At 34.8% G+C, this 18,826-nt stretch overlaps 1 protein-coding gene across 3 annotated transcripts in view; it reads right to left on the bottom strand.

Annotated features, from left to right (window-relative positions):
* ncam2 (neural cell adhesion molecule 2) overlaps positions 1-12,966 on the bottom strand; it is a 266,655-nt gene extending 253,689 nt beyond the window's left edge. Inside the window, exon 1 of one of the 3 annotated variants that reach the window (XM_067444204.1) lies at positions 12,718-12,963. In XM_067444204.1, coding sequence (XP_067300305.1) covers positions 12,718-12,769 — 52 coding nt within the window. In that variant the 5' untranslated portion in view covers positions 12,770-12,963. Of the gene's footprint in view, positions 1-12,717 lie in introns of all 3 variants that reach the window. The other 2 variants (XM_067444203.1, XM_067444206.1) reach the window with 2 other exon arrangements.
* Positions 12,967-18,826: the final 5,860 nt, after the last annotated feature.

The following is an 18,826-nucleotide window of genomic DNA, read 5'->3' on the forward strand; positions in this document are numbered from 1 at the left end:
TGTCTTGATGCCCACTTTGTAGATTTAATTAAAGAGGGATCTACCGGCATTGATTCAGTTGAGGCATTTGCACTCGAGGTGATAAAGAGAAGAGACAAGCAAGAGAATGTACAGGGGGAAAAAAACTGCCATCAGATACCTCTTACTCTTTACACAGCCTGTAATGAACCAGGTCTGTCCAGATCCATTGTTAAAGAGGAGAATTTCCCCAGTGCCAAACGTGCAGCTCGTATGGACACACACAAACTGCACAAACATATCTCCACACGTATTAATTTAAAGCCGTTTTATAGGTTTCCCATCTCACTGACTTAAATTAAAATATAAGACATATCAGCTTTGCATTTGCTCAAACATGATTTTCTAACATGATTTTTACACAAGAACTAACTGCTAAAACTGGAAAGTAAGTATTATTTATCATACAATTCAATAGCAACCGAGTGGTAAGTGTATGTGTGTGTGTATATATATATATATATATATATATATATATATATATATATATATATATATATATATATATATATATATATATAGATATATATATAGATAGATAGATAGATAGATAGATAGATAGATAGAGAGAGAGAGAGAGAGAGAGAGAGAGAGAGAGAGAGAGAGAGAGAGAGATGCGGAGGAGTCAATAAGGAGGAGTCAGACAACAAGATGTTAATGTTAAAGAATTAAGACATTAAAGACAATAGTATGAATTTCTGTAAAGCTGCTTTGAAATGTTTTGTATTGAGACAAGCACTATACAAATACATTCGACTTCACACTATCGAAATCAACCTTTTCTCTGTCTTGGCACCCATAAAGAGATGGGAACAAAAATGACCGTAGCAAATGACACCTATGCTTGCAGCCAATATCGCTGCGTAGCAAACCTACCGAGCCATGTGTATCTTTAGCAATATGATCCATATCACACATTTATGACTAATCACATTGCAAAAAATGAGAGAGTGAAAACAATTAGGAAAAGCTGTTAAAGGGGTAGTTTTCAAAGATGAACATTTTGTCATCACATATTGATGAGTTTCTTTCTTCTGTTGAACACAAGACAAGATATTTTAAAGAATGTTGGTAATCAAAGAGTTGACGTTAGCCATTGACTTCCCCCCAAAAATAAAAATACTATAGAAGTCAGTGGCTATCATCAACTGTCTGGTTACCAACATTCAACAAATGAAAGAAACAAAAACGGACCCATGCAGGATTCTGCATTGTACCTCATTGAAGTCCCCTGTATGGAAAAATCCTGGAAAGTTTTCTTCAAAAACCTTAATTTCTTTTCGACTGAAGAAAGAAAGACATCTTGAATGGCATGGGGGTGGGTAAATTATCAGGAAATTTTAATTTTGAAGTGAACTACTCCTTTAAAGTCGCAACATATAGTACAAGACATAAGACTGTAAGACAGCTACTGGCAAAAAAAAAACACCATCAGATAAAAACCATCAAGCTCTCCGTAACGCATGCAGAAACACATCCAACATTACGAAAAGCAGCCCTATTCCCACAGACACACTGATCCGTAGGTACATTAATCATTGAAGCAACAACTGTCACATGATATGACTTATCTGTGCTTTAAATAATGATCCTCCGTGTGCGGCACTGCACAGACAGTGGCTGGCCATGAAAGCTTTCATCACAGTGATGAAATGTTCTCCGGTTGTACTGTGGCAGCAGGGCCAAACAGAGCTTTAATCATTCATTTACTTCTCTCTGGAAATACGTATCATATTTACTCCTTAAAAGCAGCTATCGATGTTTGTCTCGCATGTCACTGCAGCAGTTCTTAAATTCGGGGCCGCGCAAATATCTTTAGAGGTCACTTTCCAATGTCAAACTGCATTATCACTAAAGGCGCACACAGACCTGACTCTGGTTATAATTACATAGAGTTTGACAGCGCATAGGGATAAAATAGCCTTTGATAATGTCCTATGCTCTCAATTTGAAGCTAAACATATTCCATATCATAATGACTTTGGGGAAAAAAATATTTTTATATGAAGTATCCTATAAAGTGTGATTGAGTCAAGCTTCTGCAACAATACACATCATTCGCAGCAACCAAGGCAAAATTAGGTTTAGCATTAATGGTCGTTTTTCAGTTGATACAGACAGGAGTGGTTACAAATCCTCCCAGCGGTCCTCATTATTGCCATTTTTTCGAGGCATAAACCACATTGATGCCCAGAACAGTATCCCAAGCTAGCTGAAGCTAATATTTTCATAACTCACACATTCTTTTCATTCAGTTGTGCTGGTCTTTCTCCCTCTATCACTCACTCTGTGTTTCAGGAGATAAACTGGCACCTTTTAAAAAGGTTAAGCAGTGCTTTAACGTTTCAGGGGGATAATGCAAGCTGATTGCTGAATATACTTACCACAATCCCATTCTACTGCAGACAACGAATTGTAACACTACAGGTTCAAAGTCGACATGTTGGAGGGCAGGTTTGTTTAATACACATTTTTTAAAATGTTTTTAATGTATGCACAAAAGCTACAGAAGAATATTACAGCACACTGACTCACCATTTATTTGAGTTGTTCGCTATTCAAAGTTGCTCGATTTTTTTAACATCTTTTGCCCTTGCTGGTTAATTTTAAATGGTCCTGCAGTGTGAGAAATATTTTTTTTTAAAGTACAAATGTTCCATGTAGTCTCTTAAATAACATGAACTCATAATGGCTTTGAATTAGCATGAAATGAATTAGAATAGCATTTCCCATGTCACACCTCAGAATATCTCAACTCCCCAAATGTCTATACATTTGCATAACACATTTTGACTTTCATTTAAAGACTATAAAACCTAATATCCTAAGGAAAATGTAGCAATTAATATGTGTTGTCTTAAACTCACAATGCATCAGAAAGGGTAACACTTTATTTTGATAGTCCACTTTAGACATTCTACTAACTATAAGTAACTTTGCAACTACATGTCAGCTAACTCTCATTAGAGTATTCGTAGACTGTCTGGTTAATATTTACTAAAACTTTATTTTGTCGGTCCCCCAACAGACATTCTACTGACTATAAGTAAATCGGCAACTACAATTCAACTTATTCTACTAACCCGAACCCTAACACCCAGTCTACTGACAGTCTACTAATACTCTAATGAGAGTTAGCTGACATGTAATTGCAAAGTTACTTATAGTTAGTAGAATGTCTAAAGTGGACTATCAAAATAAAGTGTAACCTCAGAAAGTGTAATATGTTCTCCTGTTTTGTCAGATTACTGGAAAAGGAAAGAAATGTAGGGTGAGGCTTGGTTTTATCTATCATTTCTTGATTGGATGCACTGAAAAAAAGTGCTTTGGATTTACATGATTTAATTGTGCACATCGGTCCCACGTGAATCCATTGCAATAAACTAACATAATTTGTTCATGTAACTTCAACATCATGGAATGAATACATTTTTAGCGACTCAATTAAGTAGTTTTAAAGTGAATTTTATATGACTCCCTGTCATGATTCAGACATTCAATTTCGTATATTCATTCATTCACTTCAATTTCATGTACTTTAATGTTACACAACTGAATTATAATACTGCATTAGCTAGCTGAGAAACTTTTAGCTAGCAATAGCACACATTAGCAGCTTTAATGCTCAGCATTAATAGCTTCTTCAGCAAAGCCATTATGACATTAGTTGTATTAGTCCAGCCTAAGCAAATTCTCCACTCTTCTCCACAATGGTAGCCCACAATTAATATTATATTAATTAATAATAATTTAAATTGTTCTAATAATTCCAACATAATTGAATATTAAAACTCTATTAAACACAACTAACAAGCCCCGCCAAGTTTCAGTTAATGCAACACAAATAATCCATGCAACACAAACGGATTAAGTTTGACTTCAGTTTGACTTGTATTTAAGGTGAGATGCTACAGGTGAATAGGGATTTTTTTTTAAATTACAAGATATCACTATGAAACTTTGCCAGTTGATTACTGGCGTAAACATAAGAAAAAAATTATTACTAGTTCTGTATAAAATAATGTTACTAACATGCAAATGAGGCCTTGTATACTTAAATATACATTTGCATATATTTCCAAAACCTAAATCTGGAAATTGGAAAGGACCAGGCTCAAAATTCATGATTCTATTTGTTGAAATATTAGATGAGAGGGCTTTTACAGAGGGGATTCTGGTTATCTTATTTTGTGCTTTAGTTAAAGTAAAAAGACCTATAACTCAAGATAGGAATTATATATCAACAAATTCCTCTGTAAAAGCCTTCAGAATATAGTTAAGCATAAAACTGGAAAAGTTGGTGCTTGTAGATGCTACTGAAGTGGAAATATCTAACTCTGAGTGTGAGAAAAAACTCATTTTGAGAAAACGGCCTTTAAAGTTTTGTATTGTATAATTGCATACATTTCCCCCCAACCTAAAAACAAAATATATATTCACTTAACTTATATCAGCAGTGTATAACATTTAAAACACTTGCGAATTAATAAACTAATCAATTATTAATAGCAAAAGTCTTATACTGAAGTGAACTACCTTAACAAACACACATCATAACATGCACAAAAACAGCAAAAAACTGTCCCTGTTTGCTGTCTATATATAACTATTTGAATCTAATTCTGACAGGATTTCGTCATCTAATCTGTTGTTGTTTACTTTATTTTTATCATCTCTTGCTACTATGTCCTTTCTGTGAGCGTTTATGAGCTTATTTCGGCATTGTCTGCATTTTTTCTCAGGCGGAGAATACACAAGGAAGCAGCGGCACATATGACGTAGTGTGAAATTCACATCGGCCAATCAGATGTGATTTTCGACTGCAAACTTTTGCAGTTGGTTAGTTTAAAAAAGGAAATGCCCATATTTGGATTAGATATTCTCATACACACTGCTGAGAGCTTTACAATGATACCAAGCATGACATGTTTCTGTGAATAGAGACGGCACGGGAGCTCGCGTTAGAATAACTTTTGATGATTTCGGGTAGAACTCTAAAGGCGCAAGTTGACAAAATATAGTGAATTAACCACATTAATGTGTAATGTCGACATATTTTTGACATGAAAGCTTACATGTTAAGGGGGCAAACTGGTCCAAAATCTCAAAATTGACCACTGCATGAAAAAACGATGTTTTCACCTGCCGTGTCTCCCCTTAAGTGGATTGAACACAATCAAATTAAGTTTGATAATAATCTTTAGCAATTGTGTTACTTTAGCTCATTTTAATTAAGCAATTTGAACAAGCAGTAAAAATATTTTTTTTCAGTGACAATTGAAGGAAGATTTCACCGTTTCACCAGAAGGTCAAGCTAAAAGTCAAAAGGTCAAAAGTCCTTTAAAATTTTTAACAATAAGATTATAACAGATATTCTTATAATATTAGATTCTTTCTATTTTGTGCCAACTCTAAAGAGCATTGAAGATAGGTGATCCACACATTTCAAAACAAATATAGTCTCCTCACATATTTAGTCATGATCGTTCTAAATGTTCGATGCAAACTGCCAGTTGTTTGAATTGATATAACTGTCACATAGTGTGTAACACACTCGCAGTGGTTAAGTATATGGATATATGAACCCTAAGCCTTACAGCCTTGCACGGCCTATGCTCATTTTTTATTCTCTAACTTTTTATGGTCTCAATTCATCACTGTCCTCTAATCTAAATGTGGTGTACACTCGTGAAGAGGATGTTTGCTTCCAGCACTGTGCCCCTGGGAAAAAAACGGTGGACTGCTCTCCAGAGTCTCTTCTCCTTGTATCTGACCACTAGAAGCAATTATCTCTAAAATGTCCCAGCCTGAGAACCAAGCCATTTCTTACATGCATTGGTGGTCTCAGATTCAGACACACTCAATTTTACAGTTGTAGAAACCACTGAGCAAAGCAAAATAGAGGACTATTTAACCACTATATCATTCAAACAATGACTGGCCTACCAGATCAATATGGCTAAAATCTTTCAGAGACTATAGGCTATATGGGAATCTAGAACTATCTAGAACAATCGAGAGAGAACACCCATTAAAATGATCATCATTTCACTAACAGTAAAATAACACTCCATTGTATGGAGCAGCATGCTGACTCTTAATACTTTTTAAATTGATTTTCATATAGAACTCCCGCGGGGGGCAATTCCATTTCCATACGAGCTTGTGTGGCACTCTATTCACTCAATTAATCGCATAATACGATCAATTTCTGCACCAAGAGAAGTCACACACCAGCGTTTTCTCATAAGAACAGCTTAGTGTTTTAGCCTTTTTATAGCATGCTCCAAGCTCTGTTATGTAGTGTAAAAATCTGAAAACATGGCTGGAAAAATGTAAAGAGAAATGGCAGCATTTTTGATATCTCATCATCCCCTGAGCCACAGAAGGGTTGAGAGTAACACTGGAATTGCACAAGTTCGCCCAGAGCTGGTGATATATGAAACCAGAGAACCCTGTAATTGTCTTTGAGTGGGAATGGAAGAAGGATTTATATAATTAGAATTAACAAAAAGCATATCTTAAGAATTCCCAACAGTCATTCAGTTATTATATCAAGATGTGTTAAATGTACACTGTAAAAAATGATATGTTCAATAAGTTATGACAACATATGTTTTTACATTGTTTTAACTCATCAAAATAAGTTAAATGTTAAACTTTTTTTAATAAGTTATACAAGATGTAACTCATTTTTTAGAGTCAGTTTAACATAATCTAAGTTGAAATTACTTAAACATACAAGTCGATTGTACTTTGTAAATTTTTTTTACAGTGTATGTAGGCTTTGCTATTGGATCATGTACTAAACAGTATACCATATTCTAACTATATAACTATAATTGTAAATAAATACATAAAAATAGTAGGTAGTTTTTCAAAGCAAATGTTAAAGTTAAGGTTAAACTGTAATTGCCTCTTTAAAGGTGCCATGTGTAAAAATTGAGGTAAAAATATCCAAGAAATGACCTACACGCACCAAAAGAATGAGAAGAAATAAGGGCTATGATGTCATTCAAAAATATGAAGTTATAGTGCTGCAGAGATATCACCTTTAATTAGCAGTAGCATTACTAGCCCCGGCCCGACAGGCATCGTAATACCAGTCTCGGCCATGGGAGGCGGTATGCGGGCAACATAACCACCAGCCAACCTGGCGTACTTGAACCTGATGTCAATCTTGTGGATGGCCAAAGCCCTTGGCCCCTTAAATGTATCTGATATGATAAAAATAGCTGTTTTTACCTGACCGGAAAAAGCGGAAGTGCGGGCGCCTGGCGACTGTGTCGCGTACCGTCATAATAAAAGTCCCGGTACTCGCGAGCCGTTTAGAATAGGCGCCCTGCTGTGGATGAAAAGTTGCATATGCACCTTTAAGTTTACACCTTTAACATTACCAATAAGTAAAAATATGCACTTAATACGAAATCTACTTAATAATTTCGAGATAATGTTTAAAAAAATAAAATAAATGAACAGTTCTCAACTTGTTGATATTGTTGATACATCAAAATATTGCTATAGGAATTATACACATCTTTTGTACATGGAAATGCACACTATCATTTAAACATTGGGGTTAGTAAGATATAGATTTTTTAAAAATAAAATTACTCACAAAGGATGCCTTTTTTATCAAAAAAAGAAAGAAAGAAAAAAGTGAAACGATCCTTCAAAAATCATTGATTTTAATATGCTGATTTCATTGCTCAAGACACAGTTTTGTTATTATCAATTTGAAAAACATTTGTGCTGCATGAATGTTTAAATGGACAGCATTTATTTGAAACAAAAATCTTTTGTAACATTATAAAATGTCTTTACTGTCACTTTTGATCAGTTTGGAGGGGGGTCCAAACCTGCTGCCGGAGCTGGAGCAGGACGGGACACCCCTGATTTAATGCATCCTTGCTGAATAAATATATATTTTTATATATGTTACAGAAGAGCTGTTAAATATTTTGAAGCAGTCAACAGTGTCACATTTACACATTTTTTAAAGGGTTAGTTCACGCAAAATGAAACTTCTGTTATTAATTACTCACCATCGACTTTCCAAAGACCTTTGTTCATGACCAAAAAATAAGCTATTTTGATGAGAGGTTTCTGAACCATAGGCAGCAGCGTCATTGCAACTTTCAAGGCCCAGAAAGGTAGGAAAGATATTGTTAAAAGTGGTTCAGCCTTAATGTAAAGAACTAACAAGAATCCTGCATCAGCATCACACGTATGCAGTGTGGTGCTCATGTGACCAGCATCGGCCAATGGTGAGGCAGCATTCTGAAGTAGAATGTGGAAGCATATACTGTGTTTACTACATGAATAGCGAAAGAGAATGACATTGAAGAGACGAGATTGTTGAAAAAAGTGGGTTTTTTGTTTGTTTGTTTGGAGCACAAAAAGCACTCATGGCTTAATGACATTAAGGTGTATTCACATGGACTATTTTAACGATGTATTTAGTACCTTTCTGGGCCTTGAAAGTTGTAATGATGTTGCAAGCTATGGTGGTTCAAAAACCTCTTGGATTTCATCAAAAACATCTTTATTTGTGGTAATTTAGAATAAGAAGTGGAAGGCTCATCTACAAGTCGATGCATCAGAATGGTAATGCGTTTTATGTATCGCTCTTACATCGTCAGACACATAATGGTAATTAATATGATTATCCTTTTGCTTGACACAAACCATTCGCCAACTGAGCGTCAACAGCTGCCTTCTAAAATCTGTATCCTTGAAAAATATAGAACTTCAGTGGAAAAAGGCAGTTCATCAAAACATCATAATATACATCATAATTTACCCGGTGCTAAATGTTTTTTTAAATTGCTAAATGTACCCGATTTATCATATGGATAGGATTCCAGGATATAGCAGGATAAGCTGACTTCTTTTGAGACTTGCCTGCTTCAAAGAATAGTTGATTATATGCTAAAGCCAGCCTGCACATTGACGTGATTGGTTACAACAAGGTAGTTTGTGATATAAGAAACGCCAGCAATTTCAAACTGCATTTTTGAGTCTTTGGTTTACTGTAGTTTGGTCGAGAAAATACTCAACATGGTGTTGACTTATGAATTTACACATGGTTTGTCTGAAAACATTAAAAACACCACATATACATATAAACAACATTAAAAACTAGATTTTCACCAGAGGGGGTCTTTAAAACTTATTAGTCCTCATGGTGATTTCAGGTTTTACTATCCTTGCCTACATTGTGGGGATCAATTGTGCTCGCAAATCCTGACCCACACACACACTTTCATTCCACTAATTTACAACCACATCCCACAGAAATGCCCTCAGAGAGAATGTTATGGCATTCTAATCAAACCACTACACATTCAAACACCCATATAGCACACAATTCCAGGGCATAAATCTATTAATGCTCCACTGTTAGCATTCATTGGGAGATTTGGAGGAATCCCTTCATTATAGCACTTAACACCTCGAAGGACTATGTCCATTGAGACCAGCACGGCACACAATTTATCACCGGGAGCTTCAATGAAGCTACACACACACACACACACACACACACACACACACACACACACACACACACACACACACACACACACACACACACACACACACACACACACACACACACACACACACACACACACACACACACACACACACACACACACACACACACACACACACAGCTATGAGCCAACCTACAATATTAAAGACCTGAGAGCCAAGAGCTAGAGTACTAATAGATATCAGCACAGCAATTTGCTTCTCCCTCTCTGAAGACAATCCACAATCCTGCAAAAAAAAGCGAGTCAAAAGACAGTAAAGCCTTTTTAGACTACCAGAAGTGGCAAGCCATTCATTTAAAAAATAAAAAAGAACAATAATTCCAAGGCCTGTGGAATTTTAGCAACAGCCCTGGAGGTGCACCATCAAAGCGTCAGGTGTTGCACAGTGATGAAATTCATAAGAGAACATCAAGATAATTATAGTTGAACTGACATGACATGCTCACTCTAATGAGCCTATATCATCAATGGATTTCAGTGAGGATAAGCTGATGAACATGCCAAGGTTCACTGCAACTGTCAGTCACAAAAAAAACTTTCCAAGACAACAAGAGAAGCACTAATTAACATTGTGGTTAGTCTTGAAGAATGACATCGTAATGTGTGAAAGCTTGTGAAGTACTTGGCTCATATTAAAAACAGCTAGCGCACATTTTATTAATGTATTTTTAATAAATTCTTAAGAAATAAAGTATATTTATACATAGTATATTTGACACAACCTTGCTCAGGGCAAAAAATGTTCATTACTTTAAACCTAGCAGTGGGGATTTTAATTAACGTCTGTGATTATTTTTGTTTGAATTAGTTCACCAAAAGATTCATTCAGTGGCCCTTTTTGCAGGTTGTTGGAAATAAGTTAAGTCTTTTTGCATCATAAATGAGTCAAGGACTGTTCACACTGACAGCAATTTACAGGGACATGGTAACCAAAGGTTATTCATTTTCAAAGAGAGTTACACAACTGGCACAAGTCAATTTACGAAAATGAACAGCAATAGATCTGGCGACAACTAGTGGGTGCCCAGCCGGTGATTCATTCTCAGTATCAATCTCTCTCTTTTTTTCTCTCTTTTGAAAGTTATGAAAACCCTATAGTTTTTCCTTTGCTATTTGAGCAAATTGGAACATAATAACATATTAAATGGAGTCTCAGGTAAGCAATCTGGGAAAACAATCGAGAGCTTCAAATGTTACCAAATAAAAAATAAGATTGCGTCAACTCAAAATTCTTTCAGATGATTTATTTAATTAAATCTAACGATCTGTTAACAAAACTTTTAACAAAAGACAAATTTGGCCTTCAATTTCAACAATATTTATTTGGATTATATTTTATAATTAACTATGCTCATATGAATATGAATATATATATATATATATATATATATATATATATATATATATATATATATTTTTTTTTTTTTTTTTTTTTTTTTTTAATATTTTTTTTTTTTTAAACAGTCTATGGTATGAACGGTAGCAGCCTATATAACAAAATGTATTTTAAAAGTGATTAACTTGTATTTGTTGTCCACAAGGTCATTTGTACTTCTTGGGGCCTAAATATCAGAGCATGAAAATCAAATAACTTTGCAAAACATCATTCACTACAGACTCAGTTTAGCTTGGCTGCTAAACGTGTGTGGGTGAAATGTTTGCAATAGATTTCATTTATTCGGATTTATTCTATTTTTAAGCATGCAATATGCCAGTGAGGAACAGCATTTTGTTTCTTTTTGTATGCAAATACTCAGAGGAATAACAATAAAGTGAATTCTGATTCTCTTTGAAACCATGTTTCTTCCCAATGTCACAACTTGGCTGCTTTCCTAGATCAGAGTACAATCAAGTTTGTGTTCGAAACTGCACTTGAAGGCCGCAAAACCGTTGACTTTAGGTTAGGTTGGACCTGCATTTCAACACCTGTAGCCTACGCCCAAGCTCGCCAACAATAGTCCACAAATGAATACTAGAATCAATCAAGCCATACTAAATAAATTTAGGCTCTCTTCTAAACAATGCAAGACGCCTTTATAGTTCTTATTGTGAGTTCCCAATGTTCCCAATGAAAATGTAGGCCTTCACATAAGTTATCCGTTTACAGTACTTTCATTGTTTATCTGTTGACTAGCATGTCAACTAGCCTTGCTGCATAAATCTACAACTTGTAAACAAAAGGGGGGTCTCTGAAGTTGGATAAAGACGAACCGTCATTCAGATCCAAGGAGCGGTCTTCCATCCAATGATTTCCCACTAGATACATTCCATTTTTGTTTTGGCACATTAATGACAGTGCTTGTTGATGATGGTCGCGCTTTTCTAAATGCGTTAATATGTAGCGCTCTACCCCCACCTGCCGTCGCGTGAGAAGTACCAGCCTCTAAAATATAATGCACACTTCACAAGACTTTGGCAGCTGATGGTCAAGTTCAAAGACGCGCTTGAGTCACTGGAGCTGTGTTTTGAACTACATACATCCAATGACGTGTGTTTGTGCACTAAGCGCCTCCGCCCATAAATGCAACCTTTATTCTAGTTATCTCAACAAAAAAATAACTCTGCTCGACGAACACTGAATGAATCATTTTCTTAAAGAAATATTTTCAGATTCATATATTTCATATGTTTTATATAAAAATGCAATATGTGTGTGTGTATTTATTTAGCTACCCACTCTTTCATTTAGGCTACTTCTGTATATTTATATTGTATAAATGTTGTTTTGTTTTGTTTTCTACGTAAAATAAGCAAACAAAGCATGTCATACGTAACTGTAAAAAGTTAATTTTGTTTGAGATTACGATCAAATGCAATCCATATCTAAATCAAGCAAACGCTAGATCTCCTCTAGACCACCTCGAGAACTGTCTGCATGAATCCTCAAGCCCCATACGAGAGTCTATAATAACAAGTGCAAACAGATAGGCTTTGCACTGTTAATAAAAGGTAAGCTTAATCTATCAAAAGAAATGTTTTCTCCAAAGGGACGTGCCCAAACTGCAAAGCAGCGCACAACAAATCCGCCCCACTCCTCGTACGTCCCCCTCATTCAGATAGACCCCTTCAGCGAAATCCTGCCTGAGAGCAAGTCTATTTTCTCACACTTCTCATTTTCATGCTCACAACCATGCGTCCATACCTTGGCTGCCACCGACGAGCAATCCGAGGAAACAGAGGACGGTCCGAATCATTTTCAGCAGGTCCTGATGGACAGCGGCCAGTGCTCGAAGTGAGTTGAACGGACGCTGGACGCTGGACGCTGGTTCTCCCTCTCCGCGCGTGTCAGTCGCTGGCGCGCACGAGCTCGCTCACTTCTCACTCGCTCACTGTCTGCCACAGACGGGATCTGTTGAGGAGCTGTAAGCAGCTGCCTCAATGCAGTACTTTTTTCAAATGCGCCGAACCAGCCCAACCTACCAGCAGCAGTGCATCGCGACAGGTAGAAACCAATGCCCATCATCAATTCAGTCATAGGTATTGATTATTCAGCTGCCTCACGTAAACATTGGAGTCCTTAAATCCAAAAACAAATAAAAAATCGGAGATGTTTTTCCACCATTTCAACAAGAAATGTATAATTTTGAAAAAACAAAAAAACAAAAAAAGTACAATAACGAAGGCATGATAAAAGATATTTAGGTCACTGATCAAACAAGAACATTTGTTACAGTGATCATGAGAAATCCTTATAGGACAAAGAGTCAGATGTGTTTGCTTCCAAATCATTTTGCATTTTTATTCCAATTTTATGAAGAAACAAAGGTCACACAGATTAATGAGTTGGTCTAAATTAAATAATTTCACTTTTTTTTTTTTTTTTTTGTGAGTTTGTGTGTGTGTGTGTGTATATATATATATATATATATATATATATATATATATATATATATATATATATATATATATATATATATTTATATATATATATATATATATATATATATATATATATATATATATATATATATATATATATATATATATATATATATATATATATATATATATATATATTTATATCTCTCTATCGTACACAATATGATTCCAATGAGGGGAAAAAATATGGTATTTTTCTACTTAAAATAGCACACCATAACTATAGTTTTTATTATTATTTATTTATTAAAAGTTTGTTGCCTCAAGGTAACATTTGAGATTTTTAGAAAAAATAAATATATTCATTAAAAACATCAATTTATTTATCCAGTCACTTGAACAAACACATTTATCCAGTTAATAATGTATTACAAATTGCGTATTTAATAAAAAGTAACATTTTAAATTCAGCTTTTGCTCCCAGAAAACATTTTACCATCATGGAACACAAGTATCACCAAACCATCATATCAAGTTAAAATATCCATCTTCATCCTCATCTCCATTTTTCGATCTCACCCTCACTCTGCCTCACATCCGGCTGCCGGATTGTCACTATGACCTCATCTTCCTCATCACGTGACACCTCATCAACTGGCAGGTGGGTTCTATACCTTTTTTTTAAGTGCTATAGAAAATGTGCAGATAATTACAGTTACAGTATGTGAATTACTATTCTTACATGTGCATTACAAAATCATGCAAGCAATGCGAATATATTTAGAAAATTCTAGCTCTTTTCCTTACATATTATACTATATTTGTATACAACCTAGTGTGTCTGGTATGGCCTTATGCAATTCCATTATGGTACAATGTTGCCTTGAAGATTTTGTTAACATTTTTTGTTATTTACTCTAAAACATTTGATGATATATAATGTAAAGTTCTTGAAAATACTTCTTTACCGGTGAAGGTAACTCGTATTTTATTTTTTATTTTTTTTTGTGGGTGATTAATTGGACAGAAATTTGTGAAAATACACTTTTCAATTGAGAAAATATGGAGCCATGTGACCTATGCACATGTGCTGAAACAGGACACAAAATAGACCCCCTGTGGGTCATGTGACCAAATTTGCACTTTCATTGGTTAGTGTTTGAGTTCTTCTTTTCTGTGATAGGTTTTGAACAATAAATTGGTGTGTCATTTTATTAAAATTAAACTACAATAGACTATGACACCGTACCATAGAGGGTAATATATATATATATATATATATATATATATATATATATATATATATATATATATATATATATATATATATATATATATATATATATATATATATATATATTTTTTTTTTTTTTTTTTTTTTTTTTCAGATGGCCGAAGTGAATATCTGTGAATTAAATTGCATCAATTCACAGAAATTCAATTCAGCCAACTGAAAGATTTAGATGTGATCAGTAACTAGAAAATGTTCAATTGGAGACCTGATTTTTTTTTTTTTTGTGTATATATATATATATATATATATATATATATATATATATATATATATATATATATATATATATATATATATATATATATATACACACACACACACACACACACACACACACACACACACACACACACACAAATTTTATTTAGAGATTTTTGGTCACTAAACCATTTCCCAGGCTTGTTGGCTTGTTTATCTAATTCCAGACAGGAAACCTAAAACCCTCCAAAGACCTCCATTGGGCCATTACGTCAAGCTACATACATAAACTTATTCCTGAAAGGTCCACTTGGTGTGGGAGAAAAAAAGAGAAATTATAGGGTGTATAACTTTAAGTATGCTCCTTTTTCTTTTGGGTCCCTGTTGACAGGTGTGACTCATAACTCTGCATGGGTCAGAACATGATACTGGAATCACTAAAACCCAAAAAACGACTGCACTGCATTTCTCTGTTCCATAATAGCTTGATTAGGTCAGTTTTCATGTACTCATCGCAGCAAGCACACACACACACACACAAAAAGAAAAACTGGCGGTAGGAGAAATATATTTGACTTAAACAAATATTTCCGTTTCACCTTGACATCCTCTTTGCCTGAAGAGAGGATGCGATTCTGGAGGAGATGCTTATTGTATGTTTAGGTAAAGCATAGCTATGGTTGTGTTTACCTGCAGCTTAGCCATGTTTGTTTATCTAAGGAGATGATGCAGGCACTGTCATGGAAAAAAAGCTGTTGCATTAACGCTGAGAGGAGAAGAGCCGTGGCAATGAGCCATCTGGAGAGAACAGTCAGAAGTCAAATATCAGTTTCAACACATGATGATTTTGCAGGCTTATCCATACAGTTTGTAGAGTCCTGCAAAATTGTCAACATGTGAGTACCTTAAGTCTCAGCTACAATAAGTCCCAGTAGATGGAATGCTTGAAATGCATTTTTGGCATATTCCGGATCACACTCCAATTGTGCATGCTTTAGGTGAAAGAACAGAATTTATCAAAAAGAAAAGTCATTGAGTGCAAACAATCACCTTCCATTTGATAACAAAGGCTTATTCACAGAGTTCCTAGGATGCAAGGTTTGCAGAACTGATAAGACTCACCTTTGGCTCCTTTATAATGTCCTCAAGGCTGGCGTCCCACTAGTTCAGTCAGCTGAATAGCCGTGTTTCTTCTAGGATCCAAACGTTAAATGTATCTCAAGAAAATCTCTGTTCGGCTCCACGTCATTCTGTTTCATGGACGTCATTTTCTGATCTTCTGATCTGAAAAATAAAAACGAAAGCAGCAATTTCAAATGGCTCATTAATGGCTGTATGGTCAGGACACACTAAGGTTGATCTTTGAAATGCATCGCATTAATTCAATTATCTATGAGCATATTTTGAATGGCTTCTTTCATTTTCTGAAGGACTGATGCAAATGGACAGAGCCAAATGTATTTTAGGGCATAATACAGATTCAAGTAGTTATAGTTGTTTTCCAAATGAAGTTATTATGCTTATTATGCTTAAAAGCTCCACGATGAAGAGGAAAACCTCTCAATTTCAAGCTCGTCTGCCCCTCACAGACACAACACTTTGTAACTCTCTAGATAACATCATTAATGATTATAAGTGGAATGAATACTTTGTCACAGTCAAATGCTCGGCATACAAGCCACATATAAAAGGAGCTTTAAACAGGACGCTGAGACACACAGACGGTGTGGATATGAGATTAATAAGTCAGGGAGAATGAGAGGCTGTGATTAAGAGCTTCCTGCATATCACAGACTAGTTCAGAACATTGTCTCTACCAATGTGCGGCAGGAGCATAGAACAATGAAACAGAATACAGGCCATAGAAACTTCCTGCAGTGCATGACCCAGAACTTAGAGGTGGCACAAAGTCAGAAATGTTGATTTAAGCTTGAATTTCATGAACGATCAATCCAGAAATGTTCTATCATGTTTTTTGGCCAAGACAGAGATGCTGAACTGAGAGTTGCAAAGTCATTTTGTATAAATCAGCTATTTATTTTAAATAAGAAATTAATTACAACAGCAGTTCTGTGATTTAGCTAGGGTCACAGACAGCAGGTAAAGACAATGCAAAATGCAATTTAATACAGAACCACAATTATTTTTCATTTTATCATTATTAATTTTCATTACTTTATTTTTTACTGCTGTGAATTATTGGCTGCTAAGATGATTAAAGCCATTGAAATTTAGGGCACAGTTAGAAAACAATATTTAAGAATTAATTAATACAAAACTATGAATAGTTATCCATATTGTTAGGCTTATGCAGTTCATAATATTTTGTACATTTAAGATGTAATATAAAATATAATATAAATGTAATAAATATGAAAAAATAAAAGAAAGAAAAAGATAAAAACATTTAATTCCACTGAATCTGAATATGAAAAAATACCACTGAATATGAAAAAAATATAAATAAATGTCTACACTCAATTCCACAGTCTACTCTTTATAAGAATGGTGTTTCATAAGGCAGTAATTATATATATATATGTATCAAACTAAATGAATTTTAACATATATATACAAATGTTATGTTAAAAATGCTTAGTTATGTTAAAATTCATTTAGTTTGATACATTATTTTTAATTTCATGCATTCATGCATTTTTATACATTTTTGATCATGGCCTAATAATTTAAGAATATACAGTATATAGCTTTATTTAAAGCTGCAGTCTGTAACCTTTTGTGCTCTAGCAGTTAATAAACAGAACTGCATGCGACTTGCAGAAGAACATTGTAGCCGGAGCTACTTCTCTCTGTTTATGTCTATGGCAAGTCACGCAAGGACCGTGCCCCTCCGCAGCGGTACCTACCAGTCTGACCTGAAATAGTCCCAATATAAATACTTATTATAAGTGTACCATAAAGATTCAGGGTAAGACAAAAGCGGTTTGGAAAATGGATTTATGTTGTACATTCTCATTATAACAATTTTATAAATCTTGAACACAAAAAAGTTACGGACAGCAGCTTTAAAAACACTGATTTGAAAAGATTTAAATCAAATTTCAATGGTTTGATTAATTTTAATTAAGTTTCAGTTTCACTAAATATTTAAGTGGAGTTCTAGTTTCATTTAATATTATGTGGACTCAAATTTACAGAACTTATAAATAGCTTTTATGCTTAAATGGTTTAAGTTACCTTAACTTATTGTCTACAATACATATTTAATCACATAAACGTCGCACACCTGTGTGTGATAGGTGCGTAGGAGAGCAGGACAAAAAAAGTCCAATTATCAACAAATGAAAAGAGATTATTTGAAAGTCAAAACGATGTATTTCTGTCCATAAATACATTAACATTACTGATTCTCGACATTTGAGTCTTACTCCATCATGCTTTCTATACTCCAGGTTTTGTGAGCTTCCCTCTTAACTCATGTTGCATCGTTTCACACCATATTGCTTGTCAGACGCTGAACTCATTCCCGGCATGTCAGACGTCAGCGGCCTCATGTCCTAACGGCCTATATGCTCAGAGACAGAGCCAGAGAGCTGAGACTGAAGAGGAGACACATTCATCAATAAGCCATTAGCAATCCTGCTTTGAGCATCTGCAGCCGAAAGCTCCTTCTTACAGCCTCATTCACTGTCTATCCATTGATCCTAGCATGTGTTAACTGAACAGAAACATGGGCGCGACATCACTGACATCGTCACTGAGCCACTGAGCTGGTGATTGGCCATAAGGGAGGGCTAGAAAACTAGGAGAAATAATGATGAGCTGATGGTTTGTAAAATATATATTAGGGATTAATCCAACTGAACAGAATTATATTGATCATCTATATAAATCAAGGATTAAAATAAGGATTATTTATTGGCATCTGTAGTTCCCTGAAGAACATTTACCATCCATATACATTTTTAATTGTAGAAAG

This window comes from Pseudorasbora parva, chromosome 5, assembly GCF_024679245.1.
Source record: "Pseudorasbora parva isolate DD20220531a chromosome 5, ASM2467924v1, whole genome shotgun sequence".
NCBI lineage: Eukaryota > Metazoa > Chordata > Actinopteri > Cypriniformes > Gobionidae > Pseudorasbora > Pseudorasbora parva.